A 25,984-nucleotide genomic window follows, 5' to 3' on the forward strand; every position below is an offset into this window, starting at 1 on the left:
ATGGCGCCTGTCAAAAGGAAATTATATCAGCGTCTGCTGGTCTTTGTCGTTTTTCTCCCAATCTCAGGTAAGGAGCGTTTTTAATGATGTTTTGTGACAGAGTTAAAACTTCGATTTGACCAGATCTGACTGTCGTTAACTGCTGTAAGCTACAGCTGAACATAAAGAGATGCTATTAAGGACATTAAAGGGCTGTGGACATCCAAAGATCAGTCAGGTATTTGTGACATATCTAACGGTCACATTGATGCTTAAATCAGCTGAGCAGACGAGAGTAGAGTGACTGTATTTATATTGTAAAGTACTACAAAGTATTTAGCAACGGTGTGACCAGGATCGTCCAATTAAAGAGCTAAAATGGGAGATCAGCAGTGTGTTTAAATCCAACAAAAAAACCCTAACATATTTACAAAATTAATTAATCTAAAACTAATTACAAAGGTAATATATCTCATCTTCAACACAGAGCTGGTGGTAAAGACACACAGTGTGGCCAGGCTTTGTGATCGATCCCTTCCTTTGATTTGGGACCCAAATCCTGGTCTTGCACACTTAACGTGGTCGTTTTGTTATTGCTTTGAATTGGAAGTGAAGAACCTGCAACCTTTTCTGTTGACCTACTGAATTACAGCCTTTTAGAGAAGACAGTGTGGCTCAATTCAGCCCACAAAGGTCACATTAATGAAACATTACGTAAAGCTCGTGCTGGGAGTTCAGTAATAGGTTTCTGTGTAAACTGAAGGGACTAATAGGATCAAGTGTTTCACCTTCAGCTGGTGACTTTATGAGCCATGAGTAATTGGATTAAAGTGGAGCAGAAAGACTTTATGAAGCTTCACTGTGATTACTGTACAGGGCAGTAGACCTCCTGCTGGAAGACCTCCAAGCCTCTCAAATGTGATATTTCATCTTAATAGGGCCTTTTAATCTGTGTCACACTTGTATCCATCTGAGAGTATAAACACTGATAACACCCATCCAGAGGAGAGTGAGCCACAGCCTTCATTAAGTGTAATTACTGGTTTAAAACTCACCTTTTAAATCACTTCAAGCCAGTAGCTAGATCAGTGTGTCAAGGCTTTAGATGTTTTACTGGACTCCTGACTGCTTCGCTCCTCATGAGCTTTCTGTCTCTCTTTCTACAGGTGTTTTATGCTTTAGCGAGTTATTCTTTATCAAGGAGCCTCATGACGTCACTGCCATGCGGAGAGAAGCTGTTGTTTTGGACTGTCAGGCACACGGGGAGTCACCCATTGACGTCAGGTGGCTCAAGAATGGAGTAAAAGTGGTGGAGAGCGAACGGGTGTACCTGCTCTCCAACGGCTCCCTTTATATTTCAGAGGTGGAGAGCAGAAGAGGAGACAAATCAGATGAAGGGCTCTATCAGTGCCTCGCTCAGAACAAGTATGGCGCAATCCTGAGCCAGAAAGCCCGTCTGACAATCGCAAGTGAGTATCTGTGCTGGAATCACATTGGAAACAGTGTTGAGGACATGATGGACAACTCTAATCATGTTCTATCAAATGTCTTGTATTCTGCTGCTACTTGCAATAATCACTGGGTGAGCTTCAAATCATCCAAGGAGATTTAAACTTACACACTTTACTGTTTATTTTATTCATTTGTTGTTGTTTTTTTTGCTGCTCAATGTTGCATTCGGGGGGCAGCTTTGGTGACAGCAGTGGAGGAAGAGGGACAAAGTCTTCAAAGTTAGACCCCCACAAAAAAGATGCTGTTTTGGAAGGGGAATATGCCCATTGGTGTGTTAATGAAGGAGTAGCAGATCTGAAAGGTTAGGAGCTGTCCAGGATGCCGGCTCTCCAATGCTAAAGGGCAGATGACCCCTATTCACAAGCTGGGGGGCTTTCATGTTATTGCACCCTGATCGCTTGAGGAATTGTTCTTTAGGAATGCTTTCTCCTCCAGTGCTGTGCGAGGTGGCCTCATGTTTTAAGGGGGGGTGGAGAAGCTTCAGGCAGGGTTGGTCTTTTGGGACCTTGTATCCTACACCACAGGCCATGCGTCTTGCTGTGCAACTTTCGCAGAGTGTGTGTAAACACTTTTACCCCATTTTATGCCATGCATTCCTATCTGTAGTAAAACATGCATTTCTAACGTGCCATGCAAGATGCTGAAATTTCATTTTATGTTAAGTTTAATGAAGCAGAAAATGGCTGTTTTGCATGTCTTTTCCTGGACTTTAGATCTTTGTTTCCATGTAATTCCACAGTAGAAGATTGTTTTACTTTAAAGTCCATTCCTCCTCCAATGTGATCCTGATGTTGAGAACATCCAAGTAGTTGTGAAACGTCATTTATGAGTTGCTGAAGATGAAGATGAAGATGATTTTCTCTATTTAAACAGATGAAAACAGCAGAAAATTCATCTTTTATGTTTTAAAATGTCTTTCCTTTGGGACCAGCATCTGTATAAAGATGAATACGAGCTTAATAACATTGCCAGCACTTATGAAATTGTTAACTTTAGTGAAACTTTATGGTCAAATAGAGTACAACGAGTGTGAGATACGTAACAGTTGTTGAGTTTCTCGAGCCAGTTTACATGAATTATTCTGAAGCTGTACTTAACTACATGCAGTGCTTTCTGGTTGAGATCCCAGTCAGATGTTTTCTGGTAAAAGTATGTATAGTTTTATTAATGAATTGAGTAGTTTACCTGCTTTATAGTTTGAAGTTAAGAGGCGATAAAGGCTGCCAGTAAGCTTTACTAGTTTGTTTTAAAATGGCACTTAGACCTGCTTGAGGGTCTATCTGGAAGCTCATAAAGTTTGCACATACCTGAGAAATGCTCAGTTGAAGGACACAGAGGTAGCAGTGGGGGTTGTTGCAAGTGGTGTGCACACACACATACGCACACACACACTAACGTGAATTGCCGTTTCCCAGTACCACTGCCTTACCCCGAGTGTCTAAATGACCAAACTTTATTGCGGGTCTTGCGAGGTCAGTAGGGGCTGGAGGCTTTGCGCACAATTGTTTTCTGCCTCACTACTCTGGTGAAAGAGTGAAAAGCTTTTCACTCTGACCATTTTTGTCCACATTACCCCCCCCCCCCCCCATGCTCACAAAAGAAAAAGGTTTCTTTGGGGGCAATTGTTTGTCCTGGTATCAGTGGACACAACAGCTGGATCTGTTCACCACTGCAAGGCTAATGACATTAACTGTAAGAGTTAAAGATCGATCAGATCGATTCTAAGTTTACATTTTGATTGAAAAGTCAGGGTGGCATTCAACAGCATGGCTGTTTAGGAGCCGTGGAACGTAACATGCCCCAGTACCTCCTTTCCAGAGCCGATCAGATACCCCTCTTTATCAGCCATGCTACCATTTCCTTTCATTTATAAGATGTGGTAAGAGTTTTATGTCTCAAGTGCAGGGATGGTACCCACTGTGAGCTTTATTTTTATCCTATGTTCACTATGTTCACCTGTGGACCTGCCAGTTGTTCTGTGAGGAATGTGATGGTGACGGAGGGTAACCTTAAACATTGTGTCGCTAAAGCACAAAGGTGAGAAGGGATTTGGCCTTGATGAAAAGGAATGTGACACACGAGCCTCACCGTGTGACTTTTGTCAATAGGCTTCAGATTGATGGGGATTTCAGTAGAGAGATTACCTCCCAAGTTGGCTACTTTTTTCTTTTTTTTTTTGTCCTTTTGCATCATGTGATCGCAGGTACATAAGGCACGAAAACTGAGCAAAATGTAAGATTTCTCATCAACTTTTACAGGCTCAGTTGCGGCCTCCATGTTGGTTTCAGACATGTTGATAGTTTAAGAAAATCACTGACCAGTCTGTAATGGTAACGCTCTGTTGTACATTTCTGGGGACAAACACCAGCTCCAGGAACAGTTGAAATTGACGTCGTCTGGTCAACCTAGTAAAAAGTAGATGCTTGGGCGTGTGTTGGAGGATAGCTGTATTACATAACATTGTGTGTTGCATTCCCACTGATGTGGACTGCATTTATTTATGACACCTTGTTGCATTTGCTGCAAACATGTTATGATGGTAAGCTTAAGCTGTATGTTGTTCTGCTCGATGAATGAAAAGTTATTTTTTCAAGTGTTTGTTTTGTGGTGATTACTTAATTTTGCAGCTGTCATCCGGGATTTCGGGATGCTCCAGTTCAACTTCTTCTCTGCCGATATGCGTTCTGATAGATCAAAATCTGTGTACGTCACTGTGGGGAACTCATTTGGACCATTTTTATGTGAGGCAACATGAGAACTGGGAGTTTGCAGCCCACGTTGACCGAAACAAATGCAACTGAGAGTGGAAACATTTGTCATGTCTTCGGACAATCAGCGTATCGGATCAGTGCATCCCGAATGTGGTTCTGACCAATAGCTTTCTCATCATTCAATGGAAAATTTGGAAAACAAATAATTACAACTGGAAATCGGAAAATTTCACAACCTAAAGTATGAGAGTATGGAGACTGGAAATGACACCTATAAGAGTGAAGTACCTTATTGTAGAAGCACTAGGAATATTTTATGCAGTGGATTCAAAGTAATTTAAGGACTATTAGCTTCTTACTAGATAAAAACTAGGTCTGTCCAGCAAAATAAGTGTCCCATTGTAATGGCATCCTAGATTACAGATTTGGTGTGCTTGTCTCACAGATACAGATGTTGTATGTCATATATGGAGTATTATTCACTTTATTTGTGTTTAAATCTGAGAGCGGAACGAGCTTTAAAGGAGGTGTTTGTTTATTCTACCTTACTGGTGTGTCTGTAGGCAGCCAGGCCAGGGCCGCAGCATTATTTTAAGTTGCCAAGGAAAGCATTCGACTTGCACTGGCTCGGCACAATTAGAAACCCCAATAAGACGAAAGCAAACCTCGCACAGTGTGAGCTGTAGTGTGAATGAATGAAACAGCCTTAAGTGAGACAACTCAAAGCCTGGAATCTTGTTTTTCTCCTCTGCTGGACACGAAAGGTTACCATGGTTCCCCTGAACGGCAGGCCCAGAGGTCAAAGGTTTCTTTAAATTGTTCAATAGATGGAGGGCAGTGAGACAGAGCGCAGGACTTAAATCTTTCCTACAACAATGCTGGATGCTCATCTGGTTTTATCAGTTGCTGGTCATCAGTGGGTCTACTTTTGTTTTCTGGAGTATCTTTCTCTCTTTAACTATTTTTTCGAACACGTCATGGCAAAGGATGAAACTGTTGTTAAAAGCAGAACGCAGCTATTTACAGATTGACTTCTTCAACTCTGTGTTCTGATATGGAGATTAAAGACAATGAAGCCACTGTCTGTGGTGTGTGCAGGGCTGCTGTTGAATGATTGGAAAACTTTGTGGCAAAGATAAGGGATTGGAGGAGGGGATGAATGCTCCCCCACCACCCCGGTCGGTGCTTTGAGAGGTCACGCTGCTCATGGGAATAGTTATTTGTTTAGCCAGGCCAGTGGTCACTTGACTGTCCTGCAGCCTGTGTGTCGCAGCGGCACATCTGCCAGCCAGCTAGTGATTGATTTGTGGGCTTTTTCAGCTCGGCATTCTTCTCCTTCTTGCTTATCTGCCCTCTTTTATTTTGACCTCCAGAGCCTTTTATTAATGTTCAGTGGGGTCACTGGACATTGTAAAAGAGTCATCACTCAATTAAATAGCTGTGTTCTTCAGTAGGTGTTGTGTGAATTAGTTAATGTAGAATTCACTTATTTTTGGTATAACCATGTGGTGCACTCCAGTTCACAGATAAGAAGAGTACATGTAAAACTTTCCAGGGTTGTTTTCGTGATTCAGTGAAGGTTTGATGCTGAAGGCCATTCATTTAGCCTGCAGGATCAGGAGAGGATGATCAATTTTAATGTCTCCCCTAAAAGATTGGACCCTGGGGGGTGGGTTGGCGATAGTTTGGGGTCATTGTTTCCTTTTATTACTTAACGTTAAAAAGTTAAGTGAAAAAAGAAGATTTTTTCTTTCAGTGGAAAATAATTAGATTTATCCCAGAATCCTAAAATAATGTGTGTTCTCTTTCCTGCCTATAATAATTATACATTTTAGGTAGGATATAGAAAGTGCATATTGTTTAATATCAGATATGTAAAATGTGCTTTGGCAGTGCTGTCAGTGTTTTAAAGTGGAACTGATGATTTTAGGATCACAGTGTAGAGGAGCGCCCAATATAAGTTTGCAGGTACAATATATCCATGCACAGTATTATTAAGAATGACACCAGTAAAAGTATTTGCACAAATTAAAAGGTCATAAAAACAAAAACATGGTCACTGTGTTGTTGATGCCCTTTTAAGTTGGACATTAAGAATTGTAAATGTTTTTGGTTAAGACGAAGAGCTGAATGGACTTTCAAGATTAAGAAATCAACACGTTTATTTCTATGTACCTCTAGCAGCTCACATGCAGGTAGACCACGCTGTGCTGCGCCTTGGCTGAGAAACTCACCACCGTAACCAGAGGAGAGAGAGGGCTGAACTAATTCCTGGTATTTGTAAGGGAACCTTTGTTTGGGCCTGACCTGTCCACTGACCTTCAGTTTGTTGAGCTGCTGGCATCAGCAGGCCCATCTGTTGCAAGCTGCGGTGAAGCAAATACAGCTTCACTCCTCAGGTTCAGCTTGGACTGTAGCGAGAATGTGATGTAATAAACCAGGAAGGCATATATAGACACTCGTATTCATATCTTTAGCATTGAATTTTGAATTGCTGTCACTTTGTGTCAAGTATTTTGTTTTTCATTACTGATTGAGAGAGAGACTCTAGCTGTGGTATAATGTCTTGCAGCAGCTGGACCGCATGTATTGTTTTATTCGCTGTAGCAGCAGCGACTATCAGATGTCATCGATACAGCAGAAAAGGATATTATTACAAAACAGCATTTAAAAAACTTGCAGCTGGAGAACAAACTGAGGGATTTGCAGTGCAGCAGTGAGCAGCAGTGCTGGTTTCGGGTGGTCATGCAGGGCTCTGCCTGGATTTGTGGAGGTCAGAGGTGAGAGGTGAGATGGCTTGGGAAGGGCAGATCGCCAGAACAGTGTCTTCATGCTTTTGGTGAATAGGTTGAAGAGTTTATTCTGTGTTTGAGTTGGCTGAGATGTTTCATCTGCACATTAGATGCCCCTGGGCAAACATCAGTGCTCATAGCAGAAGGTCAGTCTCCTCTGCCGAGACAAACCCTAGCAGATATAGATTCTCCACCTGGTCTTTGTAGTTTATCAATAATCAATGATGAGCCCGCTGTTTGTCAATCCAGCATAATTTGACTGAATGGAAAGTAGTGAGGCAGGGGATCGGTGCGGCTCATCTCTCATGCCCTGCAGTCATGTCACTTTTAAGAGCCTGCGTTAACACGCGGGGGGGGGGGCTCTCCCTACTTCTGTCTTCACATCAAACAACCACAGCGGAGCTAAGAGGGGTGACAGCTCAGGACTAATTTGATTAAATGTGTCAATGGTGAAAGGATCTGATCGTGACGACGGTTTGCCTCTTGTCCAACAAGACCGATATCAGACACGTACCCGGGATTTTCCCTCACAGTCTGGAAAAGTGTAGTAAACAATTTAACAAAGAGAGTCATTTCGATTTATATTTCTGTCAAGTCCCTTGTATCAGGTCCCCCGACGGCATTATGGCTGTGGGAACAAAACAGACCCAGCAGCCATTATGAAATAATGTCAGTTATAACTAATAGATGAATCCATTTGAAAATAATCTAGTATCAGAAATGCAAATTAATCTTCATAATTTTATCTCTGCAACTGAAACTCTCACCCTTACGTCAGCCAAAACGAGGTGCTCTTTGCTCGACAACTGTCCGCTTGATCTGAAGGCGAGTTGTGTAAAAGTCATAACTCACTGAATGTTGTTTTTCTGGCAGTCAGAGCTCTCCTGCTGTTTAGCACCACAGCACCTGGCAGCACCGCTTACACACAGCCATCCATCACGGCCCCCATAGACACCACCGTGCGTTTATGACAGTGGAGGGATTTCCTGAAGACTTTTCTCGAAAGCAAAGGTTTCCACAGCATGGTGTCGTATGTCCTTGTAGAAAAATATACTGATAAAGTAATTGGATATCCAATTCAGCAGAAAGAATTAGGGTTGGCAATGTGCAAATCAGACATTTATGTATTTTCACTGTTTTATTTGTGGTTGTTTCCCCTCATGAGGTTCACATAAAAAATGTCTTTAAATATTGTATTTATTTACACCATAGTGGGATATCAGGACATTAGGAAATATTTAATTCGCTTCAAATTTATCCATTTTAGGGTTCATGTGTTCCATGCAGCATCTTAAACCATTTTAGATGTTTTTTTTATGCTTTTCGGACTGAATACCTGACAGACGTGGTTTCAACACCAAAGTGTGTTTTGTTTATCCGTTACTTAAGAGGTCATAGTTTCATCCTGAAAGCAGGCAGCGGTTTTACATCTTGAAACGGACCTACTGAAATGAGAAATAGTGTAATTTGATTGAGTACAACTTTATTTTTATGGTCCATTTGGAAAAGTCTATCGATTGGTCCATTACTGTTCCATGCATAATTTGCTGTATTTATGAAAATCAATGAAGCGTTAGCGTGCTGTGATGCTTACTGTTTTTTGGGTAATCTCAGTATTTGCTCTCTTCCACGAACAGCAGTGCAATTGATTTCTTGTAACAAACGATTGACCTCAGGCCTCTGCAGCTTTTTGAGCACAGAGGGGGGACGGTACAGCAGTGACCTTAATGGCCAGTAGGACTTTTTATGGCGCCGGAGGAACCACCGTCAAAGAAAGCATTTATTAATGAAAAAGGGCTATAACAACTTAAATCATTATAAAATGCATCCACTTCTGTTGGCTGTTTGCTTCACTATAAAAGGCCTTATTGTAATTCACGTCAGGCCTCATTTGCTTGCTGCTCAGCTGGCGGCTGACGACAGCTCAGTTTCAGGGAAATCCTATCCACGCAGGATGTAGCCGTTCCACTCCAGTCATCACCTTTCTGCAGCACTCAGCAGGTCTGCAGCCTTAAGCAATATGCATCTCTGTTTTCTGACATCCACTGGATCTGACTGAGATGGATGTGGGAAATACATCAATATGTTTGGAAAGGGAGAGAGGTAATTCAGAAACAGACGATACTTTACACTTTGTAATGGCAGATATTATTAGTGATTTAACATGCATCATCTTTCCCTGCTGATTGGTGAGTTTCTCTCTAACCCTGACGTTGTGGCCAGTTTTGTAGGGAATTTTGCTGGTTTCATGTCTTGCCTTAGACTTCTAATGTGCTTTAGTTTTGTGTCAAAGTTTTGTGGTAACTCATTACAACAAAATTACAACAACGTCTTTCACAACAAAGAAACACCTCAAGGGAAAGCAGTTCCCTTTGACTTTATCTTAAAAAGACTACATGTAGAGCTAAAAACATGAATACTCTCTCAATTATAGGGAAGAATTGTACTGTTGGAGACACAGTATTGTATGTTATTGGGATGTACTAGGAAACAGTAGCATCTCATTCTGACAGACTGCAAGATAAAGGGGAAACATTGTAGAAGACACATTATAAACATATTTCAGTTTGGCACTAGTAAGACAGAACGTTAAATGTATGTGTGATATATATTAAAAGTTGTCTCTTGTTGCTCTGTTTTGCTGCAGGTATCTCGTCTTTTGCAATCCAGCCGACGCCCATAGTGGTGACTCAAGGCTCAGTTGCCAGGTTCGCCTGCAAAATCAGTGCACACCCTCCTCCCATCATCACTTGGGAGTTCAATCGGGTCACATTACCCCTTGCCACTGAAAGGTATGCACTCTGTTGTTTTCAGTTTAACTTCATGGTATTCATTTTTAACACACTGACTGGACAGCAGATTTTTTTGGGGAAGCAGGACATTAAATGTAACCTGTAAGCACTCGTAACCATTATCATGTATCGTATCTGTGTGTGTCTCTGTCGTCCAGAATCACAGTCCTGCCCAGTGGTGTTCTTCAGATCCATGGGGTGCAGCGGGCAGATGCTGGAAATTACCGCTGCATCGCCACCAACATTGCCAGCCGCCGCCGAAGCACGGAGGCCATCCTCACTGTCACCCCCGGTGAGTCAGCCAGCTCTCTGTTTGCAGATGTATTGTGTAAAAGGACATCAACACACAGTTTAATTGTGAAATATCCATCACAAAGCAGAGACTGTGTTTGCCGTAGACGTTTAGCTAAATCTTGGGATAAGGAATATGTGATGGGTTGGGTGTTGTTATATATATTGCTGTAATGTACTTTATGAGGTATATTGTGAAAGGTATTAGCATTTAGCCTTAGCACAGTAATTCCTTTGTGTCTCTCAAGCAGTTGTAGTTTGTTGAAAGGTATTTTTATTCTCTTAAGGGACATGGATAGCATTTTCACTTAAATCTACGATGTCCTTCACATCACACCACATGCACTAAAGCTGTCTTCCTCCCCCTCTTCCTCCTCCTCTTCTTCTCTCTCTTTGCAGCCCCCAGCCCCCACCTTCCCCAGAGGCCACGTATCATCACCGGGCCGCAGAACATTTCAGTATCGCTGCACCAGAATGCCATCCTGGAGTGCTTGGCCACAGGCAATCCCCGGCCCATCATCTCCTGGAGCCGAGCGGACAGCAAGTCTATTGATGTTTACAACACCAAAGTGTTGGGAAATGGCAACCTTATTATCACAGACATCAAGCCCCAGAACGGAGGAGTCTATATGTGCAGAGCCACCACTCCCGGCACGCGAAACTATACTGTCGCTTCAGCCAATGTCACCGTGTTAGGTAAAGATATACAGTAGTTTTGGCTGTATATGATTTTGTCTTGATAATTCATTATTCAAAAACTTCTTCTCTATATATTTCTCATTGATGTTGTTCTCCTACAGCACCTCCTTCTTTGGTCGAGTGGCCGGAGAGCCTGACCCGTCCACGTGCCGGCACCGCCCGCTTTGTGTGTCAAGCTGACGGAGTTCCAACGCCTCAAATCACTTGGCTCAAGAATGGAGACAAGGTTCACTCCAATGGTCGTATCAAGATGTACAACAGGTATCTTCCTCTTCATTTAAAGGATCATCCCTCAGACCCACAAATCCCTTTTCTGTCAAGTCAAATGTGCATCTGTACGTCCAGAGATCATGAAAACAGGAACCCTAACTCCTTTTACCATGAAACACTCGTTTAACAGTCTTTGTTGGCCTATTTAAAACAGTTTGAATAAATAATTCATTACTATCCCCACAGTAGAAAAGGAAACTGAATAATTTACAGCAGTGCAAATGGGGTTTTAGGTGGTTTCCCTATAATTTGCTCCCGCTCCTTATTCAACTGTCACTGCTTGTTAAAGGTAATTATAGAATGACTGCATCCTGGTGAAGGAGCCTCAGGATGAAGCCGTCTGTGTGCATACTCTTCATCTGTGTGTGTGTGTGTGTGTGTGTGTGTGTGTGTGTCCTTCAGCAAACTGGTCATCAACCAGATCATCCCTGAGGACGACGCCATCTATCAGTGCCAGGCGGAGAACGAGCAGGGATCGGTCCTCTCCATGGCGAGGCTCATTGTGGTCATGTCTGAGGATCGGCCAAGCGCCCCAAGAAACATCCGAGCCGACACCGTGTCGAGCTCCGCCATCCTTCTGGCTTGGGAGAGACCTCTGTATAACTCAGATAAAGTTATTGCTTACTCAGTGCACTACATGAAGGCTGAAGGTGAGTGGTGTGTAAACAAACAAGAGAGCACAGGGATCAAGGTGTCATTGTCTTTTTGTCTCACAGGGAGATTATCTCTAGTAGAAGGAAACTGTTAATATATTGAGAAATTTCATGTTAATGGCATTTAAAAGATAATTTAGACCCATTTAGCATTGCACTCCTGTAACATTGTTGGAAGCAGTTTAAAACAAAGAGTATCGCCACTGATGTAGCAGAACAGACATTTATGCCTGTGAACAGACTTTGATGTGTAAAATCGGTGGAGTTTCCCAGTAAAGCCTCAGAAAATAGCAGTTTAGGAGCTTAAATTCTGCCCTTTCCTGTCCAGAACGTATATTGTGGGAGCTGACTATGTGTTGTCAATGCTACGTTGGTGGGCAGAGGTCAAGGGAAAAAAAGAAATACTCCAAAATGAAGACAAACAACAGTGCTTTCTTGACAAACAGGAATCGTCCTCTATAGTCTATAGCCCTGTGGAGTTTCAAGATGCAGGGTCCCTTCCTTCTGGCTGATTCACAAAAAAGCACAAGGGTCGTAGTGTGTCAGCAGAAAAGCCTTTCAGCTTTCCTGGGAACCTTTGCTGTTGACAAGAGTCACATTCAAACAATGCAACATTTCAGAAAGAAATTTAGGCTTGTTCATTCAAGCACTGCACTTAATGCCTTTTGCACAAGTCAGGGACACTTATAATGCCTTCCATTGGGGAGGTGAAATGTACAGAATTCAACCACAGAAAAAGGAACACCTGCTGGATGTTGTTCAGGATAAAAAGTCGAAGAACAAGTTCTCTCTGTTATTCTGGAATAATTGGCTTTTTTTGCACTTATTTTAGATTTAGTGACACAATCTCCTCAGTCCCAGTCACAGAGAATGGCTGTTCATTGACGTTGGCAGAGTATCAGACGGTACACCCTGCACCTGAGGTTGCAGACAGAGAAGCTTGGCACTCAATGGAGGCTCTAATGAAAGGAGGGACTAATTAGCCGGTGTGATGGAGTGTCCAAAAGTGTGTATCCTGTGAGGGCAGTGGGAGGGTGTGAATTGGACAGGAAGGCAGACTTTGTTACACTTCTCAGAGAGGCGTACTGAGGCATTCAGACTGCAGAGAAAGCTTTTTTTGTTTACTCCTCAAGTACCTTGTTTACCAGGTCAGGAATCACACTAGGTAAATTTCTTCTCGAGGGCACAAATACATTGTTTGTGTGAGTTTGTTGATCTGCTATAATTAAACAACTAGTACACAGTAGGTCATTTGAAAAACTAGTGCAAGTGAACATGGAGACGCTTGTCAGTTTGTTTCACCAAATATTAAAAACATTTAGTTTTTTAAACCTTTACCATATTTTTTACACCTGTTGGTAGACTTGAATAGATTGAAGAAGATTGATTTTCATTCAAGACAGGACAGATTACTTTTTAGAAAAGAAGGGCTTCTCATTCACCTTTTATGATGTTGTCATTTGTCCAGGATTAAACAACGAGGAATATCAAGTTGTCATTGGAAACGATACAACGCGCTACATTATTGATGACCTGGAGCCGGCTCGCAACTACACCTTCTACATCGTGGCCTACATGCCCATGGGAGCCAGTCGTATGTCGGACCACGTGTTCCAGCACACGCTTGAGGACGGTGAGGCATACAGCCAGTGAAGGACATAAACAATATAATCTTTCCCACAGTGAAAATCAGAAGCGAGTCATACGAAAGAGTTGGACAGATAAAGGAGAAGCTATTATTGATCTTCAGACTGTTTGTCTGTTAGACTCTCTGTTAGTTTGTTTACAGAATGTTTCATTTGTTGTTGAAGTAAGAGACAATCAGATTATTTGTGTACATGTATGTGTGTGCCTACATACAGAAGCTCATGTGTATCTGTGTATGTGTGTTTATGTCCCAGGCCCCTGGAGTGTTTTTGAATTCCAGGCAAACCTCATTTGCTAATGGTCTTGGCCTGTGGGTCAAAGGCAGCCGTGTGTTTGTTCTACATGACTGAAGTTATTAAATGATATTACATAGCTGCAGGGCAAGCTCGAGGTCACCTTAAATAGATGCTCCGCTAAAGACTATTTAATCCAATTCTGATTAGAGAGAAGTACATAGGATGTCTTTTGATTAGTTAAACATTTACATTATTTTCATAGCTTTTCACATGAAAAATATTACTTAAAAACAGGACGCATAGCTATAACATATTCTGGTGCTCCACTACAAACTGCGACCACCATGATTTGTTCTGTCTGGCGATGGATGAAATACTGTATCTTTGTTTATGTAATTTTATATTGCTGTATATCGTGATATGCCACATTTTCTGTAAAATTTGATTTGCAACATTGCCCACATTGGCCTCATACAACCACACATATTTACTGGATAGCTATGACATACATGGTTGACAAAGTTATATTGTCTCACTGTATATATCTTCCTAGTTTATATCCAAATGTCTTTCCTCTGGACTGGTGCAGTGTGTTATCTGAACACGGGTGACATTTTTCATGTTTATTGAAAACTCTTTTTCATGCCTAACTCAAACTCTGAATTTAAGCCCTCAATGTACCAATTGTCCGTCCACAGTTCCCCTCCGCGCCCCTGAGCTCAGCCTCACCAGCAACAGTCCCATGGACATCCAGGTGTCTTGGCAGCCCCTTCCAGACAAGCTGAGTCGCGGCCAAGTCACCGCCTACCGTTTGTCATATCGCACCAGTGCCGAGAATACAGTCTCACAGATGGAGCTACCTGGAGAGGAGACCCAGCATCTCCTGGAAAACCTGCAGCCAGACACCATCTACCTCCTGTGTATAGCTGCTGCAACCAGCGTAGGGTGGGGGGAGCAGTCTGCCTGGACGTCCCACCGCACTCCCAAGGCATCCGGCGCTCTAGGTACAACATTTGGAGGAGTTTTTTCTTTTGATTTTCAGAAATTAAAATGATCAGGCATGTAGACAGAGAGTTGACCCAAAAAGCTGAATTATCATTGAACTCCTCTCTTCTGTTTGAACCATGAGTCAAGAGAAGAGCTTGCTCTAATAATCTTGTTAAGGCATTGCGTTTGTTACTCTCTGACCTTTGCCCTACACTGTCAGTAACATTGGAAGGGTTTCAGTCATGGGTCATAAAGGGAGCGACTCAGGCCTCGGGGTGGGAAAGAGTATATGGCTGCTTAGAGCCACATCTGAAGCTTTGAGGCGGGGGAGGGGAGGATTTGTTTTTCCTGCCCATCTCTATTGCCCTCTGTCTCCAGTTTAAACTCAGGCCGGAGTCCTCTGTTGGTAAACTTCATTCCCCTCATTCCTAAAATAAAAACGTGTGAAATCGCTCCCTTGGCTGCCAGTGTGGTTGTCTCTGGTCTGCGTTGAGTGTGAAACAGCTGGTCAGGCATCAGATGGTAGTTTCACTTTTCAAAGAAACCTCCTGGTCAGGAACCTCCTCCGTTCATCACATAAACACTCGAAATGGTTTTCTGAAAAACATCTGTCATAAAGTTCACAGAGCACAACAACGTCTCTGAAGACTTGTTTGGTTTGATGTTAGTTTGCTGGAGCACATATTATCAAAAGAGTGTTAATGTTGATCACATGTGTGTTTTTGTTATCATGAACCTGAAAAGACTGTTTGTGAACCTTTCTTGGTTTAGTGTAGGATTATAACCTGAATATCATTATCAAAATATAAAATATTTTGACACAATTTTCTCTGTAGTTCCTCTGGCTCCCGAGCTGCATCTGGAGCCTTTAAACTGCACCACTATTTTGGCGCGCTGGCAGCTGGCACCCAGGAACTCAGCCACTGTGCAAGGCTACAGACTCTTCTACCACGAGGAGAGCCAGTCAGAGAACGCCCCGGTCCAGCTGCGTGCCTCGGATAACACGCACACCATCGGAGGCCTTGGTGAGTTTCAGATCATTTAAGTTCTCCTCCTGTCACTGAGGTACCTGGTAGGCAGGACGTTAGACAGTATTTTCATGGTTTTCTCTCCAACGCTCAACAACAACACATGACAGCTTCATATTTACACTGCAAGTTCCCCATACAGTGGATGATCTGATTTTGGAGCATCTTGCTGCATGGATTTTTATCTTTCTTAAAACTTCTATAACTTGTTAGTGCTTTAAGGTAAGAGTTCCTATTAATACTGCTGGTTGTGATGTTGAAAAAGTATATTTTTGCTATCCAACTCCTAAATTAGTGTAATTACTAACACAACTCGTAACATTTAGGTATATGAAGAAATACAACAACATACATCCACCCACATATTTCTACATTTAAAATGTTTAAGCTCACAAAAGTTTTAGTGAAGTAGTTTTTGGTGGACAAGTTTGGTTTCAACCAGCAGCAGCATCGATTGACAGCCGTGAGTGATGACTTATGAGTGATTAATTGGTTTAAGTCTTGTCATGTGTCGAGCAGCGGCTCATTAGTCGAGGAACTGAACAGCACCACATCCCACTTCCATGACCTCCCGAGCCCACTGCAGGATTTCAGAGAGTGTGTCCTTTCAGCAGCTGCTGGATGGTGTTTGGGGCACATCACAGCTCTGCTGGCCTTTAGGTCAGATTCATTTTGGCCTCTTTTTTGTTTGAGAGAGGAAAGGGGGCTCAGGCCAATGCAGTGGACAACTGACCATCTGTGGCCAGAGGGGGTCAACCAGGTGGTCAGCAGCTGACTTGTAAATCAGGAAGCTTGGTGCTCGAACTGGATCAGAAAGAAAGAAATATGAGAAGGCACTATAAATTACTTTAGGTGTTAACTCTTAACTGCTGCAGGCATTTCGTTCGTTAGATATTTAGTTCAATGGTTAAAGCACCACTACTATTAATGCTACAATACACCTACTATGAAACTTCCACAACTACTCCTGCTTCTACTGATCCGGTCAGAAAGAAATAACTGAGAAGGTTCCTTTAAAGTCAGTTTAATTTGTGTTTTATTCATTATATTTCTTCCATATTATTTTATTGTCATAATGGTTGTATCGATCTGTATTAATATGGATCTGTAGTTTTTAAGTTGCCCGAGTGTTTTTCTTTTCTTGCTTCATCAGATTGCTCTGAGTATTGAATAAATGTTCTGGGAGGACGATGATAAATATTAAGACAATCAGCAAAATTAGCAACATTGAAAACAGAGCTTCTGCTGAATAAGAAGAATTATCTTTTTGTTCCTCTTTGATAAAGGAGATTTGCAGGGCTGTGTTTTGAAGAGAGGGAAGCCGTTTTGTGGAGGCAGATTTATTATGTGTTTTATGACTGCTTTGAGCAGTGTTGCTGGAGGAGCATTGACATCAAAGACTCTCATTGTGTTTGGCTTTGAGAGCCACAAAGGTAGTTTATTAGCAAAGACTTAAAGGAAATGCAGCCTCTCACCAACTGAGCTGTAGGCCAAACAATGAGTGTGTCTTGTGAGCTCACTATCTTGCAGCTCTGAGATTTCTTTCTCATGAATTAGCTGCAGTACTTGTGCACAAGGAGAGAGGTGTAAAAATACAGCATCTGACCTCCTGTGTGGCGACACTTCCTGCATCAGAGAAAACCCTGCTGTGCTGTGAGGAATCTGGCTCTGATGCTTTTTACCATTTATTACTTCCTTCTTCAAGACATTACTTTTTGCTATTATTATAGCTGCACCATTAATCAAAGGCAAATCTGAGATAGCACAAATCATACAAGAGGCTGTTTTAAAATGTTTTAAAGACATTTAAATTTCAAAGGAATTTAAAGCAAGTTGAATTGAATAGAAGAAAATGTAAACGCATTCAAATTTAGAGGCAGTCCTGAAATACAGCGAAATGCTAAAAACCTACACTGACATTAGCAAAAATGGAGTTATAAAGTTGTTAACTCACTCAGAAATGTCAGTTATAAAGCAACATCTACTGTATCTAAAGTTTGTTGACATTAGCTAACATTAGCCACCATAAGCTACTAGTCATACCAATGTGTTATTTCCTCTTTCAGAAGTTACATCTGTTCTCCACAAGTGTGGAGTGTAGTAACTACTCTGTATCCACAATGATAATATATAAGAGAATATTTTAGGAGGTGATTTGATTATGAATAAATACAGTGTTTGTTTCTGCTACAACATGTTATCTACTGCAAGCTCTTGTCATCAAATGATGACAACTAGAAATTGTTGATATTTACTCACAAATGATCACTTAACCTGAATGGAAAGAGAGTGACAGGGCTTTGGTTTAATCAAATTTCTCTGCTGTTCTGTAACAGTGAAATTACTTTAATTAGCAGAAACAAGTTCATCCTATGGGAATATTTTTCTGTTTGCAACTTGCACACATGTTGTTCTCTTCCTGCATCTCAGATTACTTCTGAGGCATTATTTACAAAACGTTCTAGCTGCATATTGAAGTATTGTCCAAAGATTTGAAGCTACAGAAGCTCTAATGTCCTCATGTTGTGTCTTCGATTTTTTTCTCAGCAGGTAATCTCTGCTAATTAAATCAGCTTGTACTGTAAATGGCATTTCCTATAATCCCGGGGATGTTGTACACAGCGGCCATCCCTTTTTATTTTTGCCAATAACATTGATTTCTGAACTATCAGCTGTGGCAAAACTGGATGCTGCTGATTCAGCTCTGTGTACAGCTGCTGAGGGACATGCTCTGAGCTGGCTGTTAAATTATCACTTATAAAGATCCGGATGATTGAAAGCACACCCTGAGAGACAGGAATGTGTTCGAGAGGCTCCAGTTGGGTATAAACGACACACTGATGTGACCTTTCCTCGCATGTATATTCTCTGCTTGGCCCGTGAGAAGAACATGTAGTCTTAGTCGAAGCTTAAATACCTCTCGTACCTGTTGGCACCAGGCAGCGCTGTGTCCTCAACTGTAGATTTATCTCACAGCTGCAGGCCATCTTGCATCTTCTCCACCCCTTTTATTAAATTAATGTGTGTGTGTGTGGTGTGTGTCAGTATGCGTCTCTGTGTTGATTTATGAGTAAGGGCAAAAGGGAGAGAGAGAGGGAGAAGAAGGGGGAGGAGAGAGAGATGATAGATGCTGCGGTGAGGGTTCATGCAGGAGTTGACATTTATGGCCCCTGCTCAGACCTGGTTTGCAGCGGCCTGGGGGACCTTTCGCAGGCCAGAACAAAACCTCAGGGGCCAACAGGATCTGCATTTTGGCTGTAAAAAAAAAAAAGGGGGTGACCACAAATGGCTCAAATATGCCCTTTAATACAAACAGCATAATTTATGGGAGTTAAGGCCATGTGAGATTTATCGCAGTGGGGAGGACGGGAACATGTCTTCACTGAACTGGCAACTCAGGCAGAGTGCAGCACTCTAAGAATATAATGTGTAGTAATGCAGCCACATTTAGATTTTGTAACTCTAGTTTTGTGTCCAATGCTATATGAGGTAGTGCTGAAACAATTAGTTGATTAATTGAAACTTAATTGGCAACCATTTTTAGTCAAGCAAAAATGCCAAACATTAGCGTTTCCAGCTTTTAAAATGTGAGGATTTGCTGATTTTCTGTGTTTTCTATCTCTGTAAATTAATATAATTTTTCCACAAATGAATTGATAAATTGCAAATAAATTGTCAACAGATTATTCGATTAAAAAAATGAACGTTAATTGCAGCCTTAACATCAGGGTCTTGTAGAAAAGCGTGTGGTCCATTGTGAGTAAAAAACAAACCTGTCCTCTGAGTTTTCTCTTATCAGGACATGGTGTCATCACCTATTAAGTGGCATTTTATTTTGACTCTTGGTGTTTCCCAGTTTTTCTACTCACTTCCTCTGCTTGACCGCCGCCCCCCCCCCCCCCCCACCTTCAGAGAGAGAGAGAGCCCGATTACCCCTCCTTTTGCAGGATTTAGCTTGCCCAGATTCCATGTCAAAGGTCGTGGCCCAGATGTCACAGCTCCCCCCCTCGCAGAGCTACTCTCTCGCATAATTACGGCAGGCCCATTGTATTGTGGGGCTGGGGAGAGGTGCATACTATGTGCCTGCTCCTCTTTAGAGGTGGACACTGAGGCATAACAAACTGGGCAGAAACTCTGGATAACATGGTGGACATTGTACAAAAAGTATAGCCCTTCTGGTTTTATTTATTTCTTCCAACAAGAAAGAGAAATTAGAGAAATCAGATCAGATCCCTGCTCAGTCTTGGTGTGCTAGACATTTATCTGTGCAGAGAATTCCTCCAACAATTCACAATGTTTATATTAGTGATTAATGTTTTTTCCTTTACTCTTAATTGTCTTTGCAAATAGCCAATAGTTGTAGTAAAAAAGAGGCTCATCTCGTATTCCAAACCCGTGACCTCAGATTCTTTCAGAGTTTAATCTCGGCCTGACCTGCTGGCGCTGGTCTGGCTCCAGTGAAACTCCTCAGGGCTGCATGGGGGTGCAAGTAGCTCGACTCCACCCCTCCTAACTTCTCTAACCTCCATGGACACAAATTCATCTCCTGTGGTCTCCATTTTCTCTAGAGCCCCTATATGTATGTTTCTCTTCTGCAGGATAGACAGGACTGTAACAACAGCAATAAAATGCTCTGATCGTCTTTTGTCGAACAAAAATAGTATTGCAAATACTTTTAATAATTGTGTCTCCCTCCAAACTGTGACCGAGCGTTTGAGAGACATTAGTTTAAGGAGGTTGGGGATCAGTGTGCATTTCTTTTACTGTCTGTGAGAGTCGACAAATACGACCCACAGTATTGATTTTATATGCAACATTATTCTTTTAGGGGTAAAAGGGACATTTGGTCAGAGGGCTTTTGTTCAGCATTCAGGGTCTTCAGGGTCACTGAGGCCTGCAACTGCTGTTGACCGTCAGTGATGTCCTTCCCAGGGGATTTCGTGTGTCGATTTAACCCCCCAGATTCTGGACCTGAATAAGAGTGGCCACTGACCACTGACCAGCAGGCCTGACCGGGGCTGGAGAAAGGGACTTTGGATTTGCAATCAAAAGCCTCTGACGGGGTGATGGATAGTGGAGCTCCTCTGTTCTGCTGCAGAATCTGACCAAAGGACTTGCAGCACTGAGCATCTGTCGCACTGCCTCACCTCTAGTTCCCATCACACCATCAAACCAGAAAACCTCACTGACCCCACACCCACACAGTCCAGATCTCTTTCATGTATCAGCCCTGCTTCCTGTTGGCTGTAGGAATCACATTGTCATCTGTCTTGGTGTTGTGGTCCATGGTGAATCTGAGACCACACATAGGCAGATGTGTTTTGCATCAAGAACTCTGGGTGTTTTTCACATTTCTATGATATGGTTTATTTACAAATTTATTTTTCTTAATATAGACCCGAGGAAAAAGTACCACGTTAAACTTCTGGCTTATAATTTCATCGGAGATGGCTACCAGGCAGACCAGACTATCAGCACCCCTGGATGTGTCTGTAAGTCCCCACAATATACTTGAAAAGACATTTTTTTCAGTGCATCTGTTTATAACTACCAAAGGAAATAACATTACTCTTAATATACCTCTCAGCTGTTAGAGATCGCCTAGTGCCGCCTCCGCCTCCTCCGCACAATGTGTACGCCAAGACTAACAGTTCCACCGCTGTATTTCTGCACTGGGGTCGACCGGCCTTCACCTCCAGCCATGCAGTCAACTACACTGTCCGCTGCAACCCAGTCAGCCTGCAGAACGCCTCCCTGGTGCTCTACCTGCAGACGTAAGTGTTCCTTCGTAATACACCTTTTCATGTAAAGTAGGTTTAATCAGCTTTTTTGGCCACTGAATCACTCATTTGACATGTTATGGCCTTATAAAGGTATTATGGCCAACATGTTAGCAAACAATTGCCTATTTCCACATTCATCAGACAGAATTGTGTCTCTGGTCACCCGATGAACTATAATATTGATTAGTGCAGCTTAAATTTGTGGGGATTGCTGCTGTTCGGAGAGGAGGGTGGAAAGTGAAACCAGATGTGTAACACATGTAACTGTGTGTTTTGTGTAGCTTACTGTATGATGGCTTGTTCTCATGCCACAGTTCAGCTCTTAACACCACATTATGGTATTGACAATAATTTGACATTACAACAGCAGTTGATTATCATATCACCAAAACTGTTTCTTTACAACAACAACATAAATACTTTCCTCACGCTTGTTGGGTGAAGCTCACAGGTCACCAGAACCTCTTAGTTGTTTCTTTCCCTGCCAGCACAGCTCCATATCGCCACCTGCTGGGCAAGACCTTTTATTAAAGGACCAGTTCACAAACAACATCTGTAGATTAATAAGACTAACATCATATTATTTTGAAAGACCCATAGCTGTTAAAGTTATTGAATGTGTTTTTCTTTTATTTTGTGAAATGTGAGTGCATTTTATTCACTGGACCGATTTGGATGATAGATCCTCGTCTGGGCTCAAGGAAACGTAGTATGTTTTGAGTGAACTGGCCTTTTAAGCCTCTGTCATGTTGTTCTTCTGCAGGAGTGAGCAGAGCCTCCTAGTGCGAGATCTGGAGCCCAACACCAAGTATGAATTTGCCATTCGCCTTCACATCGACCAGCTGTCCAGCCCCTGGAGCCCTGTGGTCTATCAGAGCACTTTCCCTGACGGTGAGTGCAAAATTATCAAACATTTCAATCTTATTAATTATATCTATAATTATGCACCAGAAGTTTATTACTGTTTTGAGTTAAGATGTTAGTGTAGGGTTATCAAAAATGTTTATATATGTTATGGGTTGTGTAAAGAAAACTAATATCGGCTGGTATATCATCAGCAGATTTTTTAAAGTGTCAAAACTCAATATCAATCTCAATCCTGTATCGGCTGGCCCATAAGTTCTTTACATATTGTTATTTCCAAGAAAACCTGGTAATTCAAACGAAGATTACTTTCACGTTAAAGTCGCTCAGAGCTATGAAAAGACACCTTTTATTCTGTTGTGGTGTTCCTGATATTTTTATTTGACCTTGTTCTCTTTGACCACCCAGCTCCCACTCTGCCCCCTTCCAATGTGAAAGTGACTCTGATTGAAGAAGACACGGCGCTGGTTTCATGGAAACCCCCAGCAGAACCCAACGTAGCTGTGACGTGTTACACAATCCTGTACGCCTCCAGACACGCCTGGATAGCTGGGGAATGGCAAGTGCTGCAAAGAGAAGGTAAGGAGGAGTGTGGAAAGAGAAGCATGGAGAATATACAGGTGTGCGTGGGGGGGGGCTTCCTCCTGTCCCACACAAATGGTCCATTGGAAATCAGTTACTCATTTCTTCCTCCGGTCTTTGTCTCTGTTCATTGTGCCAGGACACATTGAGCTCACGGCTTTTGTCTCACCAGTTTGGAGGTTTAATGTGATTACAAAGAATTTCTTTTACCTTCTTATTGACCCTTTTCGCACAGACCTTATCTGTCCTACTTATGCAATTCATGCAATTAAATTATAATTCGACACAGATGCATTTAGTTCTCTCTTTTAGATTGTTTATCACTCTGTTTGCATTTAATCCAGCGTTCATTTAAACAAAAAAATAGATAAATGCAGTTTTAAACTCTGTGAATATGTGAATAAGCAAAAAAGCATGGAGAAACTTAAAAATAGTCAACATAGCTGCTCTATAATCAGTTTCTTTAAACCATGTTTAGAGATAACTTTGTCCATAACTATGTCAGAGGCAAAATCTGAGGCAGCGTAGGTGTTTTTAACAGCAGATGACCCCAGGAAACACACAAAAAAGACACACAATTCTCCCTTTGCCCCTGGTGAAGGGGTCAAAAGTGAAGCCGTTCACAAAGCCCCTCCAGCTCAGCCCAGCCCCCTATCACCTCAAGCTGAACACCCGCCCCCCCTCAGTCTCTGCTGGGACCCTGGTGGTGTGTAGACTGGGTGGTACTGGATAAGGGAATGTGTATAGCCCTGAACCCCTGACCCCCTGCTCTTCCCCTCTGAAGCTCCTCTCACATAGCACCTCTCAGCCATGAGGATTGTTTTGTTTTAGTGTTTGTCTTTCATGTCTTTCACTGCATCACAAAGACCTGTTCTTAGAGGGTCAGCGGTGTGTGTGTGTATCTCAACAGAACGACATGTGTTCATTGAAGATTATCTCTTGTGTCAGGGTGCTTGAAGATATACAGTACATACATATAGACACACATTAAAGGAATAGTTGGACATTGGTCGGTGGATTTTGTTGCCTTTGTCTGTTGCTCCTGATGGTCTGTGAATATTGGACAAAAAAACCCCACATTTTTCTGATTCCATCTTTAATCATCTTGTTAAAACGCCAGTAAATAAGGTTAAAAAGACAACAATATATTCACACTGTGCAGTTAAACACCAGCTATGTCTCACCAACAGGGAGCATCACCATGGCACTGCTGGAGAACCTGAAGCCTGGACAGCTTTACTTTGTGAAAGTCTCTGCTTCCAACAACATGGGAGATGGGCCGTTTTCTCATACAGTGGAGCTGACAGTACGAGCGGATCTCTCCTCCGGTCAAGATCCCCGGCTGTCACGTGGCTCCACACACTCCACAGGTGACTTGATGTCTTATGATCTGGGTTTTTCATTCGTAGAACTTGAAACTGATTGCGCTTTTGGAGACTGCACTTTGACAAATGGTTGATTGCGCTTTTGGAGACTGCACTTTGACAAATGGTTGATAATCTGACATTGTTGCCTTCATCCTTCACAGCCTTCTCTGATGGCTTCTACCACCTGGACCAAAAGTCCATGACAGGGATCACTGTGGGAGTCTGCATCGCTCTCATCTGCATCATCATCTGCGCTTTCGTCATTGTCTGCAGAGGCAAGAACAGGTACGTACTGCACACAACGGCAGCAGTGCTCACCGCCCTTAGAAACAGAGGCCAATGCGTATTGCCCAGTTTCCTCTCAGAGTATCGCCTGTTGTCTGTAGTGACGTCGTGTTTGTTTCCCTCCAGGAAATTTTCAGCTGTTAAAACGTACAGAGAAGGGGTGAGCACATCTGCGTCGGTTGGAGCACATCTGGGCTCTGAGGGACAAGCTGAGAGTGCTGATGTGACCATACCAATGATGAGTCAAAACCATTTCATTGATGCCAAGGTACTTAACACTTGCATGTAGCATGTCACTATAATCCTGGAAAAACTTGGAATGTATTAAACATTGTTTAACTTTTGGGAAACATGAAATTGTAAATAAGGATACTAATTATTAAAACCCTTTAACCATAATATACAGTATAATAATACAGCATAATAATACAATATTACAATCATGGAAATGTGATATTGTATGGAAGAACTGTGGACCCTGAGGTAATCAGAACCAAATAAAAGGTAGTTGCAAGAGCAGCAAATCCACTTCCAATCATATTTATTTTACAGTCTGGATATGGCTCACACCTCATACTATTACTAACATAAAATACATGTTTTTCACTTATAGGGTGGAACAAATCTCATTATCAATAGTCTCGGTCCTGTTCAGCCCAGCACTGAGAAGAAGGAGAAGTGGTTTTCCTTCAGTAGTAATGTGAAAAAGGACAGTAAAGCAGTGCAGGTAAGATTAAGGATCATGAGTCCTGTTTGTTAAATTATCATCAGCAATTTATAGATGTAAATTACAAGGGACTCTCTGCAACTACACAGCCAAGCCATAAACACTCAACGTTTTCTCTGTGCTGTAGAATATGAGACATGGCACCACCTCCTACCAGCCCGGTACCACAGTGTTGACCTTTGAAGAGGAGCTGTGCATGTCTCAGGACCAGCCCATCACCCTGCAGGCCTTGCTCTGGAGTCCCGGTGACACGGAGGGCTCCTCCAACAGCGAGAGCAGCCAAGCGACCGGTGACTCGGGTCGTTACTCTCACGACGACACAGAGATGACCAACCTGTCGTCTGGTCCCAGCAGCCGTCCACCGTCTCTGTCAGCGGAGGACTGCAGTGGAGGCTCGGACTGCGGCGGCCCCGCTGAAGAGCCGGGCGAGCTGCTGGAGGAAAGTCAGACTGACCTGAGGTTAATGGAGTCCATCGAGAACGGCTGCTGTCATGAGGAAGCGCAGAGCTGTTCTCAGTCTGCACTTTCTCTCCAAGTGTGTGGGCATGTGCCCGAGTGTGTGTGAGGCAGTGTGTGTGTGTGTGTGTGTGTGTGTGTGTGTATGTGTGTGTGTGAGACACTGTGTGTGTGAAGGCAGTGGTACACTTGCAAAAAAGTCAAACTGCATTGAAGTAGAAAAACAGCTGAGCAGATCACATCATAGAAATGTCTGTGTACTGCAGCTTCATACTTTTCGGTTTATTTACACTCCATGCCAGTGAGGGCAGTGAAAAATGAAA

General features: G+C 42.5%; 1 protein-coding gene across 1 annotated transcript; it reads left to right on the forward strand.

The window, feature by feature from the left end:
- prtga (protogenin homolog a (Gallus gallus)) lies at positions 1-25,770 on the forward strand. Its single transcript, XM_070907609.1, has 19 exons — positions 1-67; positions 1,146-1,448; positions 9,642-9,786; positions 9,945-10,078; positions 10,477-10,773; positions 10,878-11,037; positions 11,449-11,696; positions 13,168-13,332; positions 14,281-14,586; positions 15,406-15,594; positions 20,994-21,089; positions 21,185-21,371; positions 22,144-22,271; positions 22,653-22,823; positions 24,017-24,196; positions 24,355-24,478; positions 24,605-24,746; positions 25,092-25,205; positions 25,333-25,770. The coding sequence occupies exons 1-19, from the start codon at positions 1-3 to the stop codon at positions 25,768-25,770; spliced, it is 3,594 nt and encodes a 1,197-aa protein (XP_070763710.1).
- The last annotated feature ends 214 nt before the right edge of the window (positions 25,771-25,984 follow it).

This window comes from Enoplosus armatus, chromosome 1 (assembly GCF_043641665.1).
Source record: "Enoplosus armatus isolate fEnoArm2 chromosome 1, fEnoArm2.hap1, whole genome shotgun sequence".
Taxonomy (NCBI): domain Eukaryota; kingdom Metazoa; phylum Chordata; class Actinopteri; order Centrarchiformes; family Enoplosidae; genus Enoplosus; species Enoplosus armatus.